The sequence below is a fragment of the Embiotoca jacksoni genome, unplaced genomic scaffold, assembly GCF_022577435.1.
Source record: "Embiotoca jacksoni isolate LCO1_2020_lvr unplaced genomic scaffold, fEmbJac1.0.p SCAF_5, whole genome shotgun sequence".
Classification (NCBI taxonomy): domain Eukaryota; kingdom Metazoa; phylum Chordata; class Actinopteri; family Embiotocidae; genus Embiotoca; species Embiotoca jacksoni.
The window spans coordinates 17,493,689-17,518,365 of NW_027185403.1; the positions used below are offsets into that span (position 1 = coordinate 17,493,689).

Here is a 24,677-nt window from a genome sequence, read left to right on the forward strand (position 1 = left end):
TTGTCTGTTCTCTGCGATGCATGAACGTGTGCGTACATATGTTTTGCGTGTGTGTGTGTGTGTGTGTGTGTGTGTGTGTGTGTGTGTGTGTGTGTGTGTGTGTGTGTGTGTGTGTGTGTGTGTGTTGTCATCCACAGAGGCTGAGGAGCTCTACCAGAGGCGGGTGCTGACGATCACAGGCATCTGTGTGGCGTTGTTAGTGGTTGGCATCGTTTGTGTGGTGGCCTACTGCAAAACCAAGTATGTCTTTGAAGGAAAGATAAATGATTCCCCATTTTTGAAAGGCTCTAACCCTTCAAATTAGCCCCGTTAACACAATACCCACTAATACTCATAATGATGAGTTGCTTCTTCTGCTCGTGATGCAGTAGAGGAGAACACAGACCTTTCTCTCAAGTTAAAGTACTATTGCAACAGTAAGAGTAAGGAACTAATGTGAGTCAAATGTACTTAAAGTAACTTAGTTGTTCTGCAGATTGTAGCTGATTGAAGTGGAGATAAATGTAACTACATTATACAGTACTGTATACTGTTAGCTAGTTGAGTCCAGCAGTTCCCAGCTGAGAAGCTGTACATCTTAGAAGGGTCACAAGATAAATCTAAGTTTGTGTGATGATTGACGGGGTAAAAAAAAAATCTGAAAAAGTTAGTTGTGTCTTTGCTTTTTTGGGAAATATTTCAGGCTTTGGAAACGTGTTATTTAAATGAAAAGATCTGGGAAGTTTAGGGGAGGAATCACTCTCAGCCAAGTAGCAAAAAAACAAACATTTAAGCACAAATACCTTAAAACTGAATTTAGTAAAATACTTGAGTGTTGTTCTTCATTGTGTTCTGTAATTTTGACTGTACAGCCATTTGCGGTTCTATTGGCTAAATGCTAATCATTTCCTTGATTGGTTGTTTAGTCACAACAAGTCGATCACTTATTAATTGATCCCAACATCTCTTCGCTTATAACTCTGATCCAGAACACTGTGCAGTGAATAAAACAGAACAACAGGTGTTAAATTTGTAGGTGGATAAAAGCAGGAGAGACATTGTTGTAGTGCTTTGATAATATTGCCATGACCATAAAATTATCATGTGATGAGTGAAGTGCCAACAAGAAAGTAATGAAAGGAGCGCGATAGAAAGATTTTTAAATAGTAATGGCAGTGAGTAGAAAAGGATACACGTTTACCGGTTTATCCTGATCACTTATTGTTTCTTCATTACCACCCCTCCAGGAAGCAGAGGAAGAAGATGCACAGTCACCTACACCAAAACCAGAATCAGTGTGTGGAGCCGCCAAACCTCATGATGGCCAACGGGCCAAACCACCCGGTGCCCGGTCCTGAGGAGATCCCCATGGTTGACGTGAGTCCAAACAGTAGAAACACAGCGGAGGCAGGTAGAGGTGATCCTCGGGTCGGAGCTCACTCACTGACTCTGAAAAGAAAGTCATGTCACGGTCAGGTGAAAGAAGACTGCCACAACAGTCACAGCAGAGAGACTGAAGAGCTGCTCTCGACGCAGGAATAAATAAGTATTTGAAAATAAATAAGTACATAAATACAGTCAGTCAATGGCAAGAGGGTTCGATTTTACAATATTTAACTTGTTAAGTGTAAAGTTGGTGCTGAGTGGTTGCCAAACTGTACCACAGCATCTGTGATTTTATTTTATTTTTCTGCTGAGCAATTCAATACAATAGTAATTAATTTATAAGCATCTATGAGCTAGCAATCAGATATAATAAATAAATAAATAAATAAAGTCACACTTTTGTCATCGCTATCAAAGTATCTTCTAAAATAAGCCAGACATATCAGTGCTTATAATTAAATATAACCATCCTATAAATAGGATGTTGGTGTCAAACTGTTCAGAATACCCTCAGATATTCATTAATACTAAAGTAGGAACAGAAGAAGAAAAGACCGTAGAGCTCGATGTCAGCTTCATCTGAGAAAACTACACAGGAAGTTCACAGAGCCTCAGCGGCTTCCTGAATTTATTTAAGTTTGGGACTTAGATTTAACTCCACCAAGGAAGTTACTCTGGCCTTCAGACCAGACTTCCAAAATGTGTGTTCATAAAACTGATCTACTGACATCACAGGGAAATATGGTGACACATAATTGACAGATGTTAAATGGAGGTTAGAAAACACAGACTGTCTTGTTGGAGATATAATAGGGATGAGTCAGCACAATGCAAGCAGTGAAAACACATAAAAGCACAGTTAAAACAGATACATACAGAAACATTTTATAGTGCCAGTTCATATTTATGTGTATTTTATATATGTGCATTATCTGGTAGTTGTATTTTTGCATTCATGTTTGTGTTATTTTGGAAATAAGACCACAGTAAAAGTAATAAAACATTTTTATGTGGGTTTTTTTCAGTACATCTCAAAGAGCGTCCCTACGACAGAGTGCGTGATCAGCCACGGAGCTGAGGGTGCAGGCAACTATGCAGGCAGTCGAATGTCGACTCGCTCCCACCACTCTACCACTGCCTCACATGCTTCCAGGTAGAGCAAACTCACTCGTGAAAATCAGGATGTACACGTAATGCAAACATAAGAGGTCCTTCTGTTTCTTTATTGCAGAATATAGTGTAGCACATGATTCCACAAGTATTACGATAATATTATCTCAGTCAAGGGGAGACAAAGTGTGGAATCACAGAGATTCACATTGAAAAGTCACCACAGTGGCAGATTTGTCGATCATTTCATGAAATTGAACATTTTAAAGATGTGTTATGAAACTTCACCACCAGAGGGCAGAGCAAAAAATATGTTTTTGCAAAGCTGAGCTTTAACTGTAGTCACAGTCACAGGACACTCTTCGTGGCAATTGCCTTGTCATGACTACTATTTCGTTGTAAAACCTGATACATGCCAACTCCCATCAATCCGACTATCTGTACATTTAACACCAAACCTGCGTCAAACCTCACAGACAGGATTCAGCCAGGCCATAGCCAGCTACAGCAGGAGCTGAGCCCTGTTGAGTTTTAATAGCTAAACTCATCCAACTTGAAAGCCTTTTTAACATACACAGAGCAACATGACCCTCCTACTCCAATACTGTTTTTCACAGTTGAACAGGTGGCTGTTGAACATCAATGGCATCTGTAGCACAAACAGCTCTGCCTCATAATAGAACAATTTGATTCCCAAATCAGTCCAAATCTGACATTTTCTCATTATATGTCATTTTTAGTACCTCAACCTGGAGTGTTTACTAACATCAAGTACGATCTGATACCAGTGTTTTTTTTCCCACAAATTTAAAATCTGTTTGGTCATCATGTGAAACTCACTGGAATAATTTTTTGATGTAAGGTAACATGAGGCCATGGGTTCGGCTTCGGCTTTGGTAAATAGATCAACAAACGCATTATTACAGATCCAGCATACTGAATCAAAATGATCCCTTGATGGTGCTTTAAGTCTCTTTGTTTGACTAATACACGTTAACCTTTTTTTATGGTTTATTCTTGCTCAACATTCATTCCCTCTCAGTATCCTCCTGCCTCCTCGGTGCTGTTGTAACCTTTTAAACTTATGAACACCCACGCCTGCAGACATGAGGAGCAGACGTGGAGCATGGAGCGGACAGAGAGTATGAACTCAGACTGCCAGTCAGGTGGGCTCTCCAGCTCTGTGGGAACCAGTAAGTGCAGCAGCCCGGCGTGCATGGCGAGGAGGGCCGCCCACTGGGGCTGCACGGACGTGTCCGGACCGGGGATGCAGTACGGGGACTCCTACGACTCTCTAAGAGACTCACCTCACAGTGACAGGTAGTGAAAGTGGCAGCGGTGATGGTGGCTTGGGATGGAGGGGGGGGGGGGGGATTATTGACTCTAAAACACTTTTGCTTTGTGGTTTCTGTCACGACAGACTGCTTTATTCTCTAGAGACGCCAAGTGGCAGTTAATTGGTAGGATTTTTTTCAATGTGTGAACAAGTACATCACCAACATAAAGTTCATGATGATGTAAAATCAGAGCTAACCTGGTAGTGAAGGTTGTGAAATAATTCAAAACAAAGTCAAAACAAAAAGCTCACAGATTTTTGATGATGTTTTGGATAAAAAAAAAATATATATACAGTATATATATTTTTATTATTTTTCTGTGAAGATCAGTTTTTATGAGTCATTTAGTTTTGACTGTTGTTAAGTGTTTGCCTACATGTGCCAGAATGCCCTCTGACTAATCCCACTAGGCAGACTTGACATACTTTAATTTGGCTACGACTATATTAATGTGCGCTACAGAAATACAGATATTGGACATGAATATCATTTTTGAAAACCATAAATAACTTTATAAGTGACTTGGTAAAAGCAAAATTTCAGAAAATCAGAGAAATTATTTTAGGCCATCTAGGTCATCTGATTTCTATCTTCCTAATTTGCCAGTTTGCCTTTATGAACTAAAGTAAAGCTTTAATGGAGACGATTTTAATGCTGCAATTCACAATAACCATAAATCAGAATCTGGGATGTGTGTGTGAAACTGCTGCGCAAAACTGTGCATTCAAAACTATGTTGAATTTAGTGAGGTGCAGCAGTCGTACACTTCTTGTAGCTGTGATGATAAATGTACCGTAATGTTTAGTTTTTTTATATAATCCTCTGATTGATTGAGTGGGTAGTGAGATGGTAAGGTGGAGCGGTGGCTCAGCGTTTAACACGGCCACTTCATGACAGAAAGGTCCTGCATGTGAACCGGAGCCAGTGAATGTGAGCTGGTGTTTCTGTTTGGAGTTTACAAGTTTCCTCCCACGTTCGGGTCAGGTGGGCTGGATACACGTGTGATTATGGATGTTTCTTTATGTGTGGTATGTTACGTTCCAGATAACTCAGGGCTCAAAGACTTCTCACCTCCTGCTTCAAAATTTGTGATAGAAGTTGTGCTGTGACAGGGAACCTCAATACGGCAAAGATTATAAATTATAATAGTAAATGACAGAACGTATCTGAAACATCAACATAAATGGAGATTAGTAGGTTATTGTCTGTAATGTTCTGGTTAGAATAATATGTGCAGCAGCTTTGTATGTGTGTGGTTTTAAACTTCCTCGATAATGTCAATATTTTATATAAATCATATGTGCAAATGTTCATGTCCTCCCTGCCAGAGGAAGAAGAGTTTTTCGCAGTCAGCCATGTTGTTTGTTTACATCTGGTGTCTTGAGTCATGGAACAAGTCGAGCTCAGAATCCGGATTTTCTAACTTTCTGACTTCTTGCTTGAAATGAATGCAACATTATTCTTGTAGTGCTCCTCTTGCCCAGTGCATCCTGGGTCGGCTCCAGCCCCCTCCAGCACTGAAGGGTACAAGTAGGTTAAAAAAAACAATGGAAGGGACACACTGACAGAATGGTTGATACTGATCAGCTACTGCTACATAATGTGCACTTACATCAGAGAAGAACATCCCATCGCCCAATTTTCTACCCGACTGATTAATTTCATAACCTCATCTAAACTCCTCTCTGTTTGAGGTCACTGTCAATCAAACTACTGAACATTAATCCTGAACTTAAATACTTAGTGTCTAATAGACTTGTGGCCAAATGTCTTTTCCGTCCAGGTATGTGTCTGCGCTGACCACGCCGGCTCGCCTGTCTCCAGTGGAGTTCCACTACCCCCTGCTGCCACCCCAGGTGCCCACCTTCCAGATCACCTCACCTAACACAAGCCACGCCCTGTCCCTCCCCCCCGCTGCTGCCGCCTACCACAGAGAAGACGACCAGCCGCTGCTACGATGCCCTGATGTACGTATAGTGCACACATACCAATGCAGGGGGGTGGTGATAACAGACTTGGCTGGTGATATTGTTTTTTTATTTTTTTTATCGTCAACAAATCCAGTGAAAACAGGAAAACCAGCATTGTGTCATCGTGATGTTTTTGCGACTTCCCTACCTGGTCCAAGCCTATTAATTCTTAAAGAACACACAAATCCATTAAAATGGGTCATGAATATTTCCATTTCTTTTTTAAAGACTTAAAGACATTTACTAAAATAACTAGGAACGGTAGTTTTTACTTCACAGAGGAGTAATTAGTATATTTGCCAGGGACTATTTTCAGCTGCACGTGGTCTGGTTAATTATAGGCTGTGTTCCAAATGAAGTACTTCCCTTAGTGCACTCACATTTAGTACACTTACAAGTTAGCACACTTACTTGGATTTCGACAGGGTAGTGATGGCTCAAACCGCACACTTCTGTTCTCATCTGATGGCCTCTACTCAACAGCCGTATAGTGGTGTTCTACAAAACCTGCAGCTTCCTTAGCTAACGCAATTTGAAAATACTTTACAATGGTCGTCTGTCCCTTTTACCTACGTGGCCATAATGGTGACTGTTTAGTGTGGAAAGTATCGCTTCACACATCATTTTTGGATGGGTTTGAGTGCATGATCCGGCTACTATTGGTGCATGTTTTCATACCTATCAGTGTGAACGCACTTACGCACTCAAATTATGAATGTTAGTATGTAACTACGCCATTTGGAACACAGTTATAAAAAATAAAACATGTCAGCTACTGGACACATCAGTAAGGATCACAGATGTGATCTTAATAGTTTGCAAACATCTGTGAAGTTTTATGACACAGAGGAATACTCCACTGAATAAGTCAGTAATTGTTGGTAAGATTAACTTATTGTTGGTTTGTTTGCTTTAAGAAAAATATACCATGTAAAATATCCCTTTAACCTGAAGTCCCTTGCTATGTTCCAAATGACGTACTTGTACACTGACACTCACTATTTTGAGTGCATCAGTGCGTTCACACTGTTAAATACAAGTACCAGGATGACACACTGAAAACGGTCCAAAAAAGAAGTGTGAAACGTTGGACACTTTCCACCCTAAATGGTCGCTATCTTGATTACATAGAGGAAGGGGCGGGGCCACCGACGCCAAGAATTTTCAAATGAAAGTGTCTGAGGAAGCTGTCGCTGTTCCTGAACACCACACGAAAGTGTTTCTTTTTCACTGCTGCTGCTGGACAGAAGAATCAATGTGTTTATTAAGCGCGTTAAACAGAGGGCACAAAGTCACGCTAATTTCTGGGTAAAATAAGGTTGAAGTCATTTACAGTCCGTGCAGAACAGCAGTGTGCAATTTGAAACTAATTCCCGCACTACACAAGTATGTAAGAGTATTTGTTAGTGTACTAAGGGAAATACAGTTCAACATGATGAAGTGGACTCTAACCAATCTTCCCCTCTGTTTCTGTTTTAGGATGGTAGTTTATACAGGCAGCCCCGGCGTCCCCGGCGACCCTACCTGACGGAGAGCACAGGAAGTCTACCGTCCAGTCCCTACCGTCTTGCTGACGACGAGGCCTATGAGACAACGCAGGAGTACGCCTCTTCACGGGAACCCATCCGGAGCCGGCGCCGCCCGCGACGCAACCGTCTCAACGGACACATCTCCCAGCGTTCAGTGGGCCTACGGGACTACAGCTCACAGAGCTTCAGCCAGTCGGAGGAAGAGGAAGAGGAAGAGGAGGAGGAAGAAGAGGATGCTCATGGGGAGAGCACACCTTTCCTTAGTATGCAGAACATGAACATGGACCCGCCCCTAACCGTCCCGGGTTTCCGTACGTCGTCTGGCGTGGACACACGGACTCACCGCGGGCTGAGTCGGCCGGGGACACGCAGCAACGGGCAGAGCCGCGGCTCCCAGTCGCAGCGCTCCAAGGCTGACAACATGCCCCTTTAAGAGTTAACCCCCTCCGACGCCCACCCATACACCCCCGCCACCTCCCACCCCCTCCACCTCACACACTCCCCTTCCTCCTGCACACAACCAGTGGACTAGAGACCTGCACCTAGGAGAAATATTTTTATTTTGTATAACAGACAGATATTCTAAACAAATGAAATATTTATTTTCATTTCAGCAAAAATTGTCTACTAGCTAACAGCAAAGACTTTTTTTATAATGGGGGGGATATTTATATGTAAAGTTTTTTGATTTACAGCATTATGAGAGATGAAAAAATAAGAGAATTACGTGCCAATTTTTTCACAAGTTAGATAAATAGAATAATATTGTGGTGCCTTTTGCTGTATGCTGAAGTCGGAGGTCCCATTGAGTTTTTGTAGCCTTTCTTATAAAGACTCCTCGTTTTTATAGAGACCAACCCTCTTCCTTCCTTTTGCTTTGTTTTTTTTCTCTGATTTGGGATCTTCCTCTTTTTGAACTGTGATCTGATTATGTCATCATGCAATATTGATTCCTCCTGTGTAAAAGGTGTCTGTTTACATGAGTATGATCCACGCGAAGCGCTTGTTTCACAGGGACATTCAGTCACTGACGCAACCGGATGTGTAGGGTAGTTTTCTGGGATGAACACACATCGGTCATTTACGTCCTCGTTCGCTGCCTGTCAGTCATTTGTTGTTATTTCTGTGAAAATAAGAGTGTTAGGGAGTTGTTGAGGGAAAGTGACTCCAGATTCCTGTGTAGGTGTTCAGGGTGCTGCAAGGACATTGGTGGTGGTTGCAGTGTGTGTGTGTGTGTGTGTGTGTGTGTGTGTGTGTGTGTGTGTGTGTGTGTGTGTGTGTGTGTGTGTGTGTGTGTGTGTGTGTGTGTCTCTGTAAGTGAGTGCATGCCTGTACACGGTCTGTAAGCCTCATGAAGCCTCTTTTGGTTGACACCTCTGTTCACCTGTGTGGTCTCGTTTGACTGACATGTTCCTCTCACCAATCCTCACGCTGCCAGAAGCTCCATTGCACTGTAAGAACCTCCCTCCGTGAGCAGTCATTGGCCAGGGAGCTGCCGATCCAAACCGAACCTAACCAATCCAGTTGTAATCCAGCCTGACTCTGGCCTCCCGCGGACTGCCTAGCCCGCCCGTTTCCTATGCCAGCAGCTTAGAGCCGCACTGTGTCTCAGGACTTCCCCATCACATCACAGCCAAAAGACTCAAAGCAGAGAGAGCACGTCATCTCAGTCACAGTTCAGTCCGCAGGCCAGATCCACATCCCCTCACTCTCCTTCTTTTCCATCCATCAGGCTTGTTGTGTTTAAGGGAGCGTCTGGTGAAACATTTTTGAATCAGAAGGGAGATTCAGTTGCTTTTTTTTTCTTATTCTAAATATACGTGTGTTAGTGAGCATGTGTGTAGCTGTGTGTGACTCACAATGATGATGATGATGGTGAAAAAATGAAGTTGTGCAGAGACCACATCTGTTTGCTCTGATGCAGGGGCGTACCCAGAGGTTCTGCCTCACCCCCACTCCCACCCTGAGAGGAGGATATCGCTCTGGGTTTCCCCTTTTCCTTTCCTTTCCTTTCCTTTCCTTTCCTTTCCTTTCCTTTTTCTTTTCTTTTCTTTTCTTTTCTTTTCTTTTCTTTTCTTTTCTTTTCTTTTCTTTTCTTTTCTTTTCTTTTCTTTTCTTTTCTTTTCTTTTCTTTTCTTTTCTTTTCTTTTCTTTTCTTTTCTTTTCTTTTCTTTTCTTTTCTCTTCTTTTCTTTTCTTTTTTACAAATACTGGAAACTCTACAGACCTTCCCAAAGGCTGCGGGCGCCTACAATCCTCACCATGTTTCTAGCAATGACCCTGCTCTGAAGGAAAAAGTCACTTGCAGGTCGCTGCGTGCGGGTTCACACTGCTGGAGAGCGAGTTTTCTGAGTCCAATTCTACGTCTTTTTCTTTAGCTCACAGCCAAATGGTGGTATAAGATAATCCTGATTACTGCATCCTTGATTTGCATTCCTATACCTTGATTGATTGAACTTGTTTTGCTTGGTCATAATTGACTGAATGATCTGTTGTGTGTCTGTCTCTGTCTGCCCCACGTCACCCCCTCACCTTCATGTCTTCCTCGCCCTCTAACTGACCTTCAGAAGCAACTAGCAGATGAATTTAAGCCCCACCTCCAGACGAGTACACCGAACAGCACGCTAACAGTGGGCTGCTCATGTCAGAAACTCTTCCACGTCAGATATACTGTGCATCAGGTTTAGAGACCCTTTCAAGCTCACTGAGGAAAATGGTACTGTGTCAGATTAGAGTTCATTTCCAGTAAGTAGAGTTGTTTTTGTTTCTTTTCTTTTCCCACAGGCGATGCATGGATCACAGATATAGAGAGTATCTTTAAAATGGCGACAAAACTCCCCCTTAGATTCAGGGGAATCATACTAGAAGTATATAAAAATATTATTTGGGTACAAGGCCCAAAGGTCTGGCTAGTTTTGTCATACACTGTAATCAATCTGGGATTTGCAATGTGGAAATACTGCAAGTGAGGATAGTGTGCTTCTAGAGCTAGTTGAATTGTTAACAGCCCCACCCTCCTTCTCCTCAACCTGCACTTCCCACCTGCTTTTTACATACACACATATGTTTAACACATACATACCAACATCACACATAACAAAGCACACACAGACACACAAACTCTCATATGACACACACGCACAGCCCTTCCATGTTTGTTTGTCAAAGCAGTTTGCCTTTGTCTTTTTTACCTAACAGCTCCCTCTCTCCCCCGTCCCCTCCCCCCGTCTCCTCCTCTCCCTCCCCTCCGCTCCGCTCCTCTCACCCGCAAATCCCCTGCATGTCCTAGTGGTACTGGTAGTTGGGTGCATGGAAAAAGCAGCAAGCAAATCGTTTTTCCACTCGGTGAAAAAAAATAAAAAATAAAAATGTGTCTTCATTTTAACATTCAGCAATAAATCCCCTTCTCTTCATGTCCATCATTCTTGGAATATGCTAGAAGATTTTTTGCAAGTTTTATCAAAAACATACTACTTGTAAAAGAAGAAAAACCTAAAACCACCCCTTCATATGGAAAATAAAACTTTATTCCTACCATTTTGAAACAGTCCTGTCATCTTTGTATTAAAAAAAAAAGTTATTTGTTGCTTTTTTTCCCCGCCACATACATTTTATTTATTGTTATCGCTTTTATTTGGAAAGAAGTCAGAATTTGGAGGAGCAGCAAACATAAGGATAGGTGAGTCAGATTTACAAACAGGAACACTAGATGGCAACATTTACTCACATCTTAGTTTGAAAGTAAAGTGTTGGAAAAAGTACTCAAGAGGCTTGGTTCAAAATCAAACACATCGGACATTTATTCTTGCAAGAAGGAGCAACTACATGCCTCTAGCAGGGCTCTCACATCCCCCCAGCACGGCTCTACATCAGGGCTTTCCAGCAGTCCTTCCAGCAGGGCTCGCCCCAGCCGGGCTCTACCTAGCCTGGTTTCCCCCAGCAGTCCTCTTCTCCGCCGTCCTCGTCTTCCGTTCTCCCCAGTCCTCTTCCTCAGGGCAGCTTTTATACAGTTGATAAACAGTTGACAGTCACCCCCATTCCCTTTGTATCTGCTTTCGTATGGTAATACTGAGTTGGTTGTAGGTCACAAGATAAGGACACAGGGGAGTCCTCAATTAGATGCGGAAAGAATCACTTGCAAATAAGACAGAAAACAAAGGAAACTTTTCGGAGCCTGCTTGACAAAGAGACTTTCCGGAGCCACAATGCAAACAAGAGGAAGGGACAAATCCTTTTTTTCCATCATATCCCTCCTGTTTATACAAAGTATACAAAGTATAAACATAAAAAAGGAAAAAAAACCAAAAGAATCATGAGGAAAATCATATTAATCACAATTGTTGTTGTTGCATAAGGGGGTGGTGTTTCAGTCATCGCTCTCAGGCCGCAGGGTCCTATCCTCCTGAATGGATGCCATGTGATGCTGTCCGGAGCCATTTTAGCTGTACTGTCCATCCACAGATATACCAAAATAAGCTCACCAGAAACTAAATCACCTGGGTGTTGTTAGTTTCTTCACTGTTTTGAGACAAGCACCCCTATTGGTATCACCTCCCTTTGCAGCCAGACTTCACCACAGGCCGGCTTACTTAATCTGGTATGTCTGTGCGATGTGGTTCAGGCAAAGGTCTCATCCTTCTGCAATGGCTGAGGTGTATTCAGGCCCGTTCAGCAATCTGCACCTATATGTTGATTACACACCATGACAAGGCACTTTTCTAGACCATGACACACTGACTCATGCCGTGAGGCTTCACAACACTTTCAGAAAAAAAAATTTTTTAGTAGTTTGTAAAGCCATATGTTGTAAATGCTTAGTTTATTATAGATACCATCCCTCCTGTTGAGACATGGTTTATCCCATGGCTCAAAAGGGCCGCATATCTATATAAACTTTTTTGGGAGTATCAACTTGCCTTCTACATGCTGTCGCTGTTAGTTTTCCCTTGAATCAGTGTTTCTTTTCCCATTTCTTCAAATATTGTATGTTATCCGCGCCTTTTGAGTGCATGCGTTTTACGTCTCCCTCCAGAGGTATCTCTTCGATCTTATTACAGCATGTCTCCATTTTTTTCTATCTGTGAGCCAACCAGTTTGTATGGAGTTCACCCGAGCAACTGGTCTTTATACAGTGTACCGTTAGGCTTCGGCCCGCCTTTACACTGTAGGACACTCACGGTATCTATTATTTATTCTTATAGTTCCCTGTATGGCTGAATACCATTCAGATTTGCCACTTTCAATTCAATTCAGTTTTATTTATATAGCGCCAAATCACAACACAGGTTATTTCATGGCACTTAACACATTAAAGTCCTTACAGCAGAACTTTACAATATTATACAGAGAAACCCAACAATTCAACAATTCCCTATTTCAAGGTCCTGCTATGGTGTATATGGCTTATTGTCTTGGATCATTGGGCCACTTTAATCTGTTGAAGTGACAGAGCTGTTGTATTAACATTATTACCAACACTTTGCCTGCTGTGGCAAGTGAAAATGTCTGCTCTTACATTTTTTTGGTTTGAAGGAGTTATTTTAAACAAGGTAGACATTTTATGGATACCTAACCAAGTCCCACAGCCAATGCAACATCATCAATGCCTCTGAAGAGATTATTTTTATTCGTCCCAAACAGACCTTTTACCGAAAAGGAGCAAAGGATTTAGATGCATCAGTCATTTGATCAAAAAGACCAGTGATTTCTACAGTTAGGTTTTTCAAACCTAAATGTGATTCAGATTCATGATGGCCTGTAAAACTGTGGTATTTTGGTTGCTCACACAATTACACATTTCCGGTATCAATTCTTATCCCAAACAAACAAAACAAAAAATAATTATAATTAATGCACGTAATATATACTTCTGTGTTACACATGTCTAGCTGCTTTGTGTGCGTGTGAGAGAGAGGGAGAGAGAGAAAGAGAGAGAGAGAGAGAGTAACAATAACAAAGCCTCCAAAATGTGGATTAAATTTCCCACTTTGTGACAAATGAGCAAAAGACAGTAAGTAAATCTAGAGTTCAGATTATTTTGTCAGTTACCAATATTTCAAATTCCCATATTCACCTCCTATTTAGTGATTAGTCAGTGTTTCCTTGTAAGCAGAAGTGTTCCAGCACAAAAGTTTCACAATGCCAAAGATGCCAGCCATTTCAAATATGAGTCCCTCTTCACAATTCCTGTTTGGCCTGATGAGTGCATAGCTTTGTGGTGATGAGGGTCTGCAATCATGTCACTGAGTTCAGGAGGTAGCTGCTCATCAGCCTGATCTGCTGATAATGCAGTTTCTGTGTTTGAAAGATGCAGATATTTCACAGCTGCTCAACCTGTTCTGTCCATGTTTCCTACAACTGTATGGAGGTTGACATTTCTGTCCACACAATGGAGTGAGTAACAGGAAACACCTAAATCAGAAAACTCCTCAGATTGCAGTAGCTGCTATTTCATTTTTTTTTTATAAGGATACACAGATTGTTGGTACATGTCTCATAATGTGAAGGTTAACCACAGAGAGAGTGCAGTATCTGCATCTTTTTAGGTATTGTGTTGGTTTTGGGGTAAAATAATCGAAGCAAAAAGACCTTAAATTAAAACATTACTACCTTTCTGGCTTTTTTACAGTTTTATGTCCAGCCTTCTGTTTCTTAATCTCTAGCACCTTCCAGGGGAACAGTATTGATATCAACCGTTTAACATATGACAGAATACATGTTTTATATTTGTATTTTTTGTCTCAAATATACTGTTATGTTGCCTGCTGTTCTTGGCTGATTGCACCTTTAAGCATCACACATGACGTTGGCCTTTCTGTTTGCTCTGTCAGTGGGTGTAGCCTAGTGCACCCATCTGAGCGTCATTGTTCTGTACCTCCACTGTCAACAGGCCAGAGGGGTTTATGCAAATGAGGAAAACCTTTTCTTTACTCTCCACTTGACTGACTGTGTGGCTCGCAGATTTAGTTCTTGTTAGAGATCTTCTATTCTGGCTGCTTTACATGGAGATGAGCTAACAAAGGGTCCACTGGATTACGAGTGTGAACTACTATCATACAGATGAGTATTCAGTGAATGAGTGAGCCTTCATTTAAAACAGGTAAGCAAAGAAAGTGAGTAACATCCTAATTTTGTGGACTGTAGACATTACTTTATTCCTCTGCTGATAAAAGTGAATTTCTATGGTGTGAATAATTGTCCCTCAGACACTGTCTTTTCATCATTTCAAATATAGTTGAGCTTCAAAGTTCATTCTTGACCTTTTGAAGAAGCAGTTGACCACACACAAACCTACAAAAAGGTGTAGTTAGTCATTGTTCTGGAGATTTTTATCATATCACACAATCTTTCTGAGCAGATGGAGTTAGCTGAGGCGTCACAGTATTGTAGATGTAGTAGAGACAGGGTGTGAAACTCCAGCTGCTGATGAAGATAATGGGATAAAACCAAAAACTCTACAACAAATATTTCATTTTGAGATTGTTCAACATGTAAATATATGGCCTTATTCTTTCTCAGATACTTTTGTTTCTCCCTTATCTTTCCATTCCCTCTAATGAGACCTCCCAACTTTTTTCCATTGTAGACTTCTCAGTTCATGTACCCCGCAAAATATCATGGTGCATTTGTTGTTTTCTCTGTATTTTGATAGTTAAATCCATGAGTTGTCATACAGGTTTAAAGTTTGTCCAAGCTAGCACTCTGTTTGTGTTTTTGCAGTTGAATGGCGCGGTGTCGTTGTTGCTGGCGGAAGGTGTTACTCTATGTGTGCACATCATTCATCTGCATGGCCCTGCTGTTTGTCTACGTTGCTATCATGCTGTGTATGAACATGAACACCACAGTAACACCGAGGACTGGAGTCAAGGTACAAAGCCAGAAAAGTCCTCATTTTGTAGCCTCAGGAATGTTGAATAATAAGGGCTTCGCTCCGCTCCCTAAAACCTTCTGGGAGAAACACCTCGACAACATGGCCTTTTGGAACCGACTCCAGCTGACAATCGACCGCCATTTCAATGCCATCCTGCACCCCAGCAAAGCCCAGAGAGGATTACAAAATAACAGCTTTGATGATTTTCTACTGAAGCAAAGCTTCTCTGAAGTTATCGACATGGACCACTTGAATGACATCCTTGACAATCTACCACAGGAGATGCAAGAGTTTGTGAGCTACATGCAAAATAGGGACTACCCAATCCTCCTCCAGCCAGATGGAGCATGTGGAGCTCCAGCAAAGGAGGAGAAGGAGCCCCCTCTACTTCTGTTGGCCATCAAGACAACAGAGATGAACTTTATGAACCGACAGGCCATTCGACAGACCTGGGGCCAGACGGGATGGGTGGCAGGACAGAAGACAAATGAAGTAGTCAGAGGATACATCCGCAGGGTGTTCCTGCTTGGTAAAGAAAACCAGAGGGAGTCGGGTGTGGATGTATCTGAGTCACTGAAGCTAGAGAGTGAACGCTATGGAGACATTCTGCAGTGGGACTTTGAGGACAAGTTTTTCCACCTCGCCTTGAAGGATGTGCTCTTCTGGAGCTGGTTCTCGCGCTCCTGCAATCGGACTCGCTTCATCTTTAAGGGAGACGACGACGTCTTCGTCAACACGCCGAACATGATAGCCTACCTGCAGGACCAGCTGAAGAAGCCACAAGCCTACAAGAGCATGATAAACTTTATGGTGGGAGATGTCATCAGATCAGCCATACCTAACCGAACAAACAAGTCCAAGTACTTTATCCCAGACAGCTTCTACAATGGGTACTATCCTAGGTACGCAGGCGGGGGAGGGGTGGTGTACTCTGGCCTGCTGGCCAAACGCCTACACCACGTGTCTAAAAGAGTTCACCTGTTCCCCATCGATGACGTTTACGTAGGGATGTGTATGAGTCAGCTTAATGCGCTCCCCATCCATCACCCCGCCTTCCTCACATTTGATTTTCCAGAAAAAGAAGAAGAGCTGTGTTCATATCACACAGTCCTCTTGGTCCACAAACGAAGCGCCAACCAGATGGTGAAGCTTTGGGATGACGTGAAAAAGACACGGACACAGTGTCGGGATGTGGCCTTGAGGATTGGAGACGAGAGGAAAAAGGATCCAAAACTATGAGACTATCACAGGTGGATAATGGCAAAGTCTCTTGTAGCGTTATTGCCACCATCTGAACACTTTGGTGAGCGCCTGTCAAAGTTGTGAACCCGGGTCAGCTCGTGTCTGCATTTATTTAAGTCAGGCATCCGTGCTTATATTTAATGACACCAAACAATGGGAAAGACCAGGGGTCCACCAGCATGCCCACAATGTGAGCAATATTTAATACCAATTCACCAAGGAGTATTGAGGAGTAATATATGTAATATTGAAAGTATGTGGATTACCAAGCCCTTTAATTAGAACTGATACAAAAGCCGTGCTGAGATGATATGACAAGGGTGGAGTTTATTGCTTTTTACTTTAGTGACAGGGAAGAGTTTCAATGAATTGTCGGTACCACAAAGCAACCTAACTGGTGGCGCAAACCTTCTCCCAAAGAAAAAAAAGTATTTTTACAACAATATTGTGGTTTTACACATATTTATATATTAAAATACATCAACTGTTATGTAATAAAGATTTTTGTTATTGTATTATTTTGTAGAATTATTATATATTACAAATGGAATATTGTAGTAAATAGCAGTTGTTTACCTTTAATTACAGGACATGTACTTTATCATTCATGTTTGTTTAAATAATTGTTCAGATTTATGAGGTTCCTGAACATACAAAACGAATTGAACACTAAAGGCAGACACAGAGTTTTGTATTTGAAGCATGTTGTCATATTTAGAGATGGGAAATTCAAGCAAAACTCCTATTCGCTCTGCACTGTTCGATTTCCTTTGAATATTTCGGAGCAGCTTTGAGGCACATTGTCGCCACCTTCTGACGGGAATGTCGCATTACAGCCAGGTGCCAGTAAAAACAGGCGATAAAGAAGAAGAAAGGCATGTGTACAAGTCGATTTTAAAGATTAAAACAACAATTCGAATATTTGAAATTCGTGAGCCATCCTTACTACGTATCGAGTTTCCCCGCCGTGACACCCAGAGAGAAATGTGTTCGAGGGAAAGTTCTTCTTGAACTGGCTGAACTGGAAATAGTAGCATTTCTGATGGTGATGAAATATTGTGAGCTAATCTTTTGTGGATTTATGTAGTGCATGTAGGAAATTGTTTTTGGTTACCTGTCCATGCTTGTATAACGACTGCACAACTGTTTCCTCAAGAGACAGTTAAATGTGAAATAAAAAAAAAAAAAGATTCAGGACAAATTCTGAGTCAGACACATGGAATGGAAGAAATGAACACGGAGTGATGAGCACACAGCTCAGGAATTATTTTTATTTAAAGAAGAAAGGTCAAAACAGGTGTGTTGAAAACAGATCATTTGTCAAAGCTATTGACAGCATTCATTTGAAAATTATTAAGAGGGATTTTGAGTGTTGGTCCAGCTTGTTAAAAGAAAATCCTTCAAAATACGTACAAGACAGTCACCAAACCAACAACTCCTGACAAACTTGATCAACCAGAAACCAAACAGAGTGTATTCTGTGTTACAGTAGTACAGTAGTGAATTGTTTGTGGCAGATGTAGTTTGTACTATGGAAGAGGTTTAGTGGATATTAACATTCCCTGACTGGATATATAATGTGTGATGGCTTCATTTGAAGTTTGTGTAAAAACAAGTGTTTGGAAGATATTGTCTACAGGAAACTAAACAGACAGCAGAAATATATCTTATGTACATTTTAATGTTACAGATTTTTTGGGGAATCACTTTTCAAAGAGGAATTATGTGAGTCCATTGAACGAGTCCATTGAACGAGTCCTTTTAACGAGTCCTTTGAACAAGCCATTGAACAAGTCCTTTTATCGAGTCATTGAACGAGTCCATTGAACGAGCCCATTGAAGGAGTCACTGAAGGAGTCATTGAACGCCTCCACCAGACGAGAACTGCCGGGGGAGCTGCTGCACGAGGAACGTCGTTTCAAATGATCCTCCGTCAGTGACGGCAACAGCAGAGCAGAGCACACTTTCACATGACTTTTACAGCTCTCGATTGTCCGCGCCCTCTCTGCTGCGACTATGAACCATTTTCTGTCCTTTTCTCTTCGTCCTCATCCTCTTCCTCACCGTCATCCTCCTCCTCACTCTCGCTGTACTGGTGGTGACGGCGGTTGGTGTTTACAAAGAGGTCGCTGTCGTCGTCCTCAGAGTCGCTAAATTCCTCGTCTTTCTCGTCTTTCTCGTGCCGTTTGTTCGTCTGTACCTGTGCTGGCTGCACCACCATAAACCCCTCCGGCCTGGAGACAGTCAAGGAAAAAACAAACACAATCCCGTCAGTGACACTCGACTGCGCTGTGATTAATAATCGTACACGGCGTGTATCTCCATGAGTGTGTTTGTGTGCCTCCACCTACCAGAGCTGTTGTTTTTGCAGGTTCTGGATCTGATCTTTGTAGAGAATGAAGCTGATCTCTGCTTTCACCTTCTCTCCTTCCGCAATAGGATCCACGATCACGTAGTCACCTTGGGAATACAAAGATACACTTTAAATATACAAGATCATAGTTATGCAGACAGAGATATTAATTCAGCCAGTACCGATCAGAGTGCGATGACATTATTGACTTGTACTGTTCTCCTACACTCATTTCGTATCAATATCTACTCTCCAAAAATCAAGATCTCAAAACAGCATGTTGTTGTTTTTTTAAAGCTGTGGTTTACTCGCTTGTCTGCCAGTGGAATAACAGCAGTGATATAGTGTTTATAGAAGAGATGCACCTGGAAGCCTGCAGCAGCATGTTAGTAAAACCCCACAGAGGTTTATGGTAGTGGAAGAAAAATAACCTCCATTTTTCCTGTGCTATGAACCAGTCAAACCGCTCTGACGTACCACTCAAAGTTACATTTGAAACTAAAACAAATGACGATCATATTTAGTAGTGGCGTATGTCGACAAGTTAAACCCTCGTATGTATGAAAGCTGTTGATTTAAAAAGCAGGCTTTTAATTTGAAATGTAATTCAACCTATATGTGCAAAACCTGAGAAAGGTCTGGCTGCACACATTTATCCTTCTGATATTGGGGGAAAACAGTCCTGACTGGCAGATTTATACCCAGTCTCCATCCCGTGAGTCTTGACTAGTCAGTGACACACAGTCCCATTTACAGAAGTGTGGTATTAAAAACCAACAGTGAACTTTGAAATCAACACACGGCACGAGAGTGGAAGTTTATCGGCCACCTTTCAGTCTCGGTGTCACCGGAATATGATTCCAATGTTAATGTCAGTATCTCATATCATCAGATATAGTTACCTCTCTTGATCCAGATGTTCTTGCGGAACTTGGTGGGCATGCTGACCAGGAAGGTCTCACCCTGAGCCGTGATGGCTTCATGGAGGTTGTTACCACGGCTACGAGTGACCTGGAGAAGCGCACAGGTGTAAAAGAAGAACAAGTTAGAAAAATGTCCTGATATTTACCGAGATGTTGTTGTTGTAAATGTCAAGACCCTTAAAGACAGTAAGTGCCCACAAAGTTTACCTTGACAATCTGCTGGTTTCCTGTGGGCGTGACAAAGTCTCCAAGGACCTCCTGGATGACGTATTTGCGTTTGGTGGCCTGAGACATGATGAACTATGGTTCCTTGGTTCCTGGGCAGGTTCCTAAGCCAACTGAAGAGGAAAACAGTGTGATCAGTGTCAGTAAAGAGTAACACGTGCACGAAGGCCTGATGTGATCAGCTGACGATGCATTGAGGAAATAAATCACAGTAAGAATCAAAAAATGACGTCAGCTCAACGTGAATCTTCGTTAAACTCACGAGTTCGTTATCAGGTAACAAATTACTTCATGTTGTACTGATATCATTGATGGCAGGAAAAGTGAAAATACTTCACATGTCCTCTTGTCTTAGTTACCTCGAAACGTTAACAAGTACGTTGCTTCTCAAATTAAAAAAAACAATAATAAAACGTATCGACGAACTCAACCACGTCAGCAGGTTAAATTATTACCTTGAAAGGAAGAAAAGAAGTAACTGCGTGTCCTTTTGGAGCCGAATATGTTCTTGAACGGCAGCTAGAAGTCCGTGTAGGAAAAAAGACACGTTTATCTGATTACTAGAGCAGAGCGACGCGTGTTAGTGTTGATTCTCCAGCGACAGAAAGAAACGATTTCACTTCCGGGGTCAAAGCGTCTTATATACCTGCATTGCATTGTGGGAAATTGGATTTTCGCTCAATTTGTGCGACATTCAAGATCACGAACGTTTGATTATGTTCACGTAGCCTATTATATTATATTACTTTATAAACATGTAAAAGTTTCTCCCCCTTACTTACTACAATTTTGGAAGTTTGTTGTGATAAATGTGTAGTCATTATATACACAATAATGTTTAATGTCAGTGGAGCTGATGGTGAATTTGTATTACTCCAGCGCATATAAAAAAAATAACAATAATAAAAATGAACAAACAGAAGGATTTCACACTTTTTTTATTCAACCATCATTCATTTCTCACTGTCTTACAGCAGTTATTACAATTACACTGCAATTTTGCAGTAATGTGAACAACCACAAGTCAAAATCTCCTCTTTCAAATAACCTCTTTAAAGTTCAGAGCATGAGCACAAACACTGGTAACAAAACATCCAAGAAACCCGTCATGACAGAAGTTACTTAGTCAGACTTATAGCACAGACGTTTTGTGAGTAAAGATGAGTTCAAACCAATACTGCCTAAAAACACAGCAATCGCTACGACTTGCAGGACAAACCAAAGGAAATGCACGCATAAAAATCGAGTTTTAAATGACTATAAAATTTAGTATCACATCAAAGGTAGCTAGCTTCATTAGAGCTGGTATGATCTGGTAAATTGATGAGGTGTGAGGTATGAAGGTAAAACACTAGTCTGGTTTAACGGAAAAGAAACATCAGGAGGACTTCATGGGTGTCTCCCTGTGATCTTCATATGTGTGTGTGTGTGTGTGTGTGTGTGTGTGTGTGTGTGTGTGTGTGTGTGTGTGTGTGTGAATCTGTGATGTCAGTGGTTTAGTTGACTTCAGCAGAGGAGCACATCTTGTTGATCCCACATGTATTGGACCCCCTGTACAGGTAGTAGTAACCCTGTGGAAGAGAGAAACACTTTGTAAAAAGACACACCCTGACAACTGTATATGGAGAGCTACAACAGGTCAGTCAATGTTTTTCTTCACTTTCATCTTTCCATCGAACCTTCCAACTTAATGCAACAGGAGACAAAAGAGTAGTGAGTTTTATACAACACTGTGCAAACAAATAAAGCCACACTTAAAGGCTTTAGTCTCATTACTACTGAGCTGAAACAACATCTCTTGAATAGTCCCAAAGCATTATAATTTTAATTCTTCACAACACTGTTATGTGTTATATTGCAGTGCTGCCAACTATTGGGAGATACTAAATACATTTACTCAAGTATGTTACTTAAAAATGCAATATAAAGGTACTTGCACTATAGTTTTTCTATTTCATGCGACTTCCACTCCACCACATTTCAGAGGGAAATATTGGACTTTCTACTCCACTAAGTTTATCTGACAGCTCTAGTTACTTTTCAGATGAAGATTTGTATTAATGATGTAATGATGTCATATAAAATAATATATTAGTTAGGTAAACCAAACTTGTACTTTATTTTTAATATGTTAACTACATTTTGCTGCTAGTACTTCTGTGCTTTTATGATGGAAAAAAAGGATTTGTCCATTCCTCTTGTTTTTTATTGTGGCTCCAGAAAGTCTCTTTGTCAAGCAGGCTCCGAAAAATGTCCTTTGTTTTGTGTCTTATTTGCAATGATTCTTTCTTCATCTAATTGACGACTCCCTTATCTTAATATGTTAACTACATTTTGCTGCTAGTACTTCTGTACTTTTGTGATGGAAAAAAAGGATTTGTCCCTTCCTCTTGTTTTTTTTTTTTATTGTGGCTCTGGAAAGTCTCTTTGTCAAGCAGGCTCTGAAAAATGTCCTTTGTTTTGTGTCTTATTTGCAAGTGATTCTTTCCGCATCTAATTGACGACTCCCTTATCTTGTGACCTACAACCAACTCTGTATTACCAAACGAAAGCAGATACAAAGGGAATGGAGGTGACTGTCAACTGTTTTCTTCAGCAGTCCTTCCAGCCGGGCTCTACAGCAGCCTGGTTTCCCCCAGCAGTCCTTGTCTCCTTCTTCCTCGTCTTCCGTTCTCTACACAGTCCTCTTCCTTAGGGCAGCTTTTATACAGTTGACAAGGACTGTGGAGGAGAGGACCTGCTAGGGAAGATGCGTAAACGTTGGTCGGTCTCTGCAAGGTCAAAGGTCAAATATATCCATCAAATACACAAATTTAAACCGTTATTTGGCACTCCACCATTAAAAAAAAAGAGACCGTTTTACTTCCCTGTATATTCGTTTTTTTGTTTTTTTTTACATTTTAGTGACACACAATTAGGTGATCAGTATTTTGCTCTGGTTTGTTTCTACAGGACACGTGAAGCTGAATGTAAACCAACATGAAACACCTTTCACTTCCTGTGACTTCCAGTCTTGAAAAGATTTTTGAAATGATCAATCAATCAACAAATGATCTAATTAGTCAAGCTGGAAAGGCAGCATCACTCCAGTGTACTGTTTATGACCTTTAGCATCCAGTTGATTGTCTGATTTTTAATAAATGCAAAACACAGTAACTACATATTTTGGTCAAATTCCCATATTCACCTCTTATTTAGTGATTAGTCAGTGTTTCCTTGTAAGCAGAAGTGTTCCAGCACAAAAGTTTCACAATGCCAAAGATGCCAGCCATTTCAAATATGAGTCCCTCTTCACAATTCCTGTTTGGCCTGATGAGTGCATAGCTTTGTGGTGATGAGGGTCTGCAATCATGTCACTGAGTTCAGGAGGTAGCTGCTCATCAGCCTGATCTGCTGATAATGCAGTTTCTGTGTTTGAAAGATGCAGATATTTCACAGCTGCTCAACCTGTTCTGTCCATGTTTCCTACAACTGTATGGAGGTTGATATTTCTGTTATTCACTCTGTTAATCCACACAATGGAGTGAGTAACAGGAAACACCTAAATCAGAAAACTCCTCAGATTGCAGTAGCTGCTATTTCATTTTTTTGGTATAAGGATACACAGATTGTTGGTACATGTCTCATAATGTGAAGGTTAACCACAGAGAGAGTGCAGTATCTGCATCTTTTTAGGTATTGTGTTGGTTTTGGGGTAAAATAATCGAAGCAAAAAGACCTTAAATTAAAACATTACTACCTTTCTGGCTTTTTTACAGTTTTATGTCCAGCCTTCTGTTTCTTAATCTCTAGCACCTTCCAGGGGAACAGTATTGATATCAACTGTTTAACATATGACAGAATACATGTTTTATATTTGTATTTTTTGTCTCAAATATACTGTTATGTTGCCTGCTGTTCTTGGCTGATTGCACCTTTAAGCATCACACATGACGTTGGCCTTTCTGTTTGCTCTGTCAGTGGGTGTAGCCTAGTGCACCCATCTGAGCGTCATTGTTCTGTACCTCCACTGTCAACAGGCCAGAGGGGTTTATGCAAATGAGGAAAACCTTTTCTTTACTCTCCACTTGACTGACTGTCTGGCTCGCAGATTTAGTTCTTGTTAGAGATCTTCTATTCTGGCTGCTTTACATGGAGATGAGCTAACAAAGGGTCCACTGGATTACGAGTGTGAACTACTATCATACAGATGAGTATTCAGTGAATGAGTGAGCCTTCATTTAAAACAGGTAAGCAAAGAAAGTGAGTAACATCCTAATTTTGTGGACTGTAGACATTACTTTATTCCTCTGCTGATAAAAGTGAATTTCTATGGTGTGAATAATTGTCCCTCAGACACTGTCTTTTCATCATTTCAAATATAGTTGAGCTTCAAAGTTCATTCTTGACCTTTTGAAGAAGCAGTTGACCACACACAAACCTACAAAAAGGTGTAGTTAGTCATTGTTCTGGAGATTTTTTATCATATCACACGATCTTTCTGAGCAGATGGAGTTAGCTGAGGCGTCACAGTATTGTAGATGTAGTAGAGACAGGGTGTGAAACTCCAGCTGCTGATGAAGATTATGGGATAAAACCAAAAACTCTACAACAAATATTTCATTTTGAGATTGTTCAACATGTAAATATATGGCCTTATTCTTTCTCAGATACTTTTGTTTCTCCCTTATCTTTCCATTCCCTCTAATGAGACCTCCCAACTTTTTTCCATTGTAGACTTCTCAGTTCATGTACCCCGCAAAATATCATGGTGC

The 24,677-nt window shown here is 41.2% G+C and overlaps 3 protein-coding genes across 5 annotated transcripts in view; 2 read left to right on the forward strand and 1 right to left on the reverse strand.

Moving 5' to 3' along the window:
• Nucleotides 1–10,844, forward strand: part of LOC138211163 (pro-neuregulin-2, membrane-bound isoform-like) — a 53,738-nt gene extending 42,894 nt beyond the window's left edge. For all 3 annotated transcript variants that reach the window (XM_069170850.1, XM_069170849.1, XM_069170852.1), the window contains 6 exons: nucleotides 138–240; nucleotides 1,227–1,356; nucleotides 2,391–2,518; nucleotides 3,580–3,795; nucleotides 5,596–5,779; nucleotides 7,262–10,844. In XM_069170850.1, the coding sequence (XP_069026951.1) occupies nucleotides 138–240; nucleotides 1,227–1,356; nucleotides 2,391–2,518; nucleotides 3,580–3,795; nucleotides 5,596–5,779; nucleotides 7,262–7,744 (1,244 nt within the window). In that variant the 3' untranslated portion in view covers nucleotides 7,745–10,844. The remainder of the gene's footprint in view (nucleotides 1–137; nucleotides 241–1,226; nucleotides 1,357–2,390; nucleotides 2,519–3,579; nucleotides 3,796–5,595; nucleotides 5,780–7,261) is intronic.
• Nucleotides 10,845–15,033: 4,189 nt separating this feature from the next.
• On the forward strand, nucleotides 15,034–16,835 carry LOC138211439 (N-acetyllactosaminide beta-1,3-N-acetylglucosaminyltransferase 2-like). The gene has a single exon (XM_069171330.1). The coding sequence runs from the start codon at nucleotides 15,034–15,036 to the stop codon at nucleotides 16,417–16,419; it is 1,386 nt and encodes a 461-aa protein (XP_069027431.1). The 3' UTR covers nucleotides 16,420–16,835.
• Nucleotides 16,836–17,664: 829 nt separating this feature from the next.
• Nucleotides 17,665–20,519, reverse strand: LOC138211711 (probable RNA-binding protein EIF1AD). Its single transcript, XM_069171796.1, has 5 exons — nucleotides 20,379–20,519; nucleotides 19,906–20,036; nucleotides 19,678–19,786; nucleotides 18,774–18,882; nucleotides 17,665–18,656 (listed from the first exon to the last, which is right to left on the reverse strand). The coding sequence occupies exons 2-5, from the start codon at nucleotides 19,990–19,992 to the stop codon at nucleotides 18,437–18,439; spliced, it is 525 nt and encodes a 174-aa protein (XP_069027897.1). The 5' UTR covers nucleotides 19,993–20,036; nucleotides 20,379–20,519; the 3' UTR covers nucleotides 17,665–18,436.
• Between the last annotated feature and the right edge of the window lie 4,158 nt (nucleotides 20,520–24,677).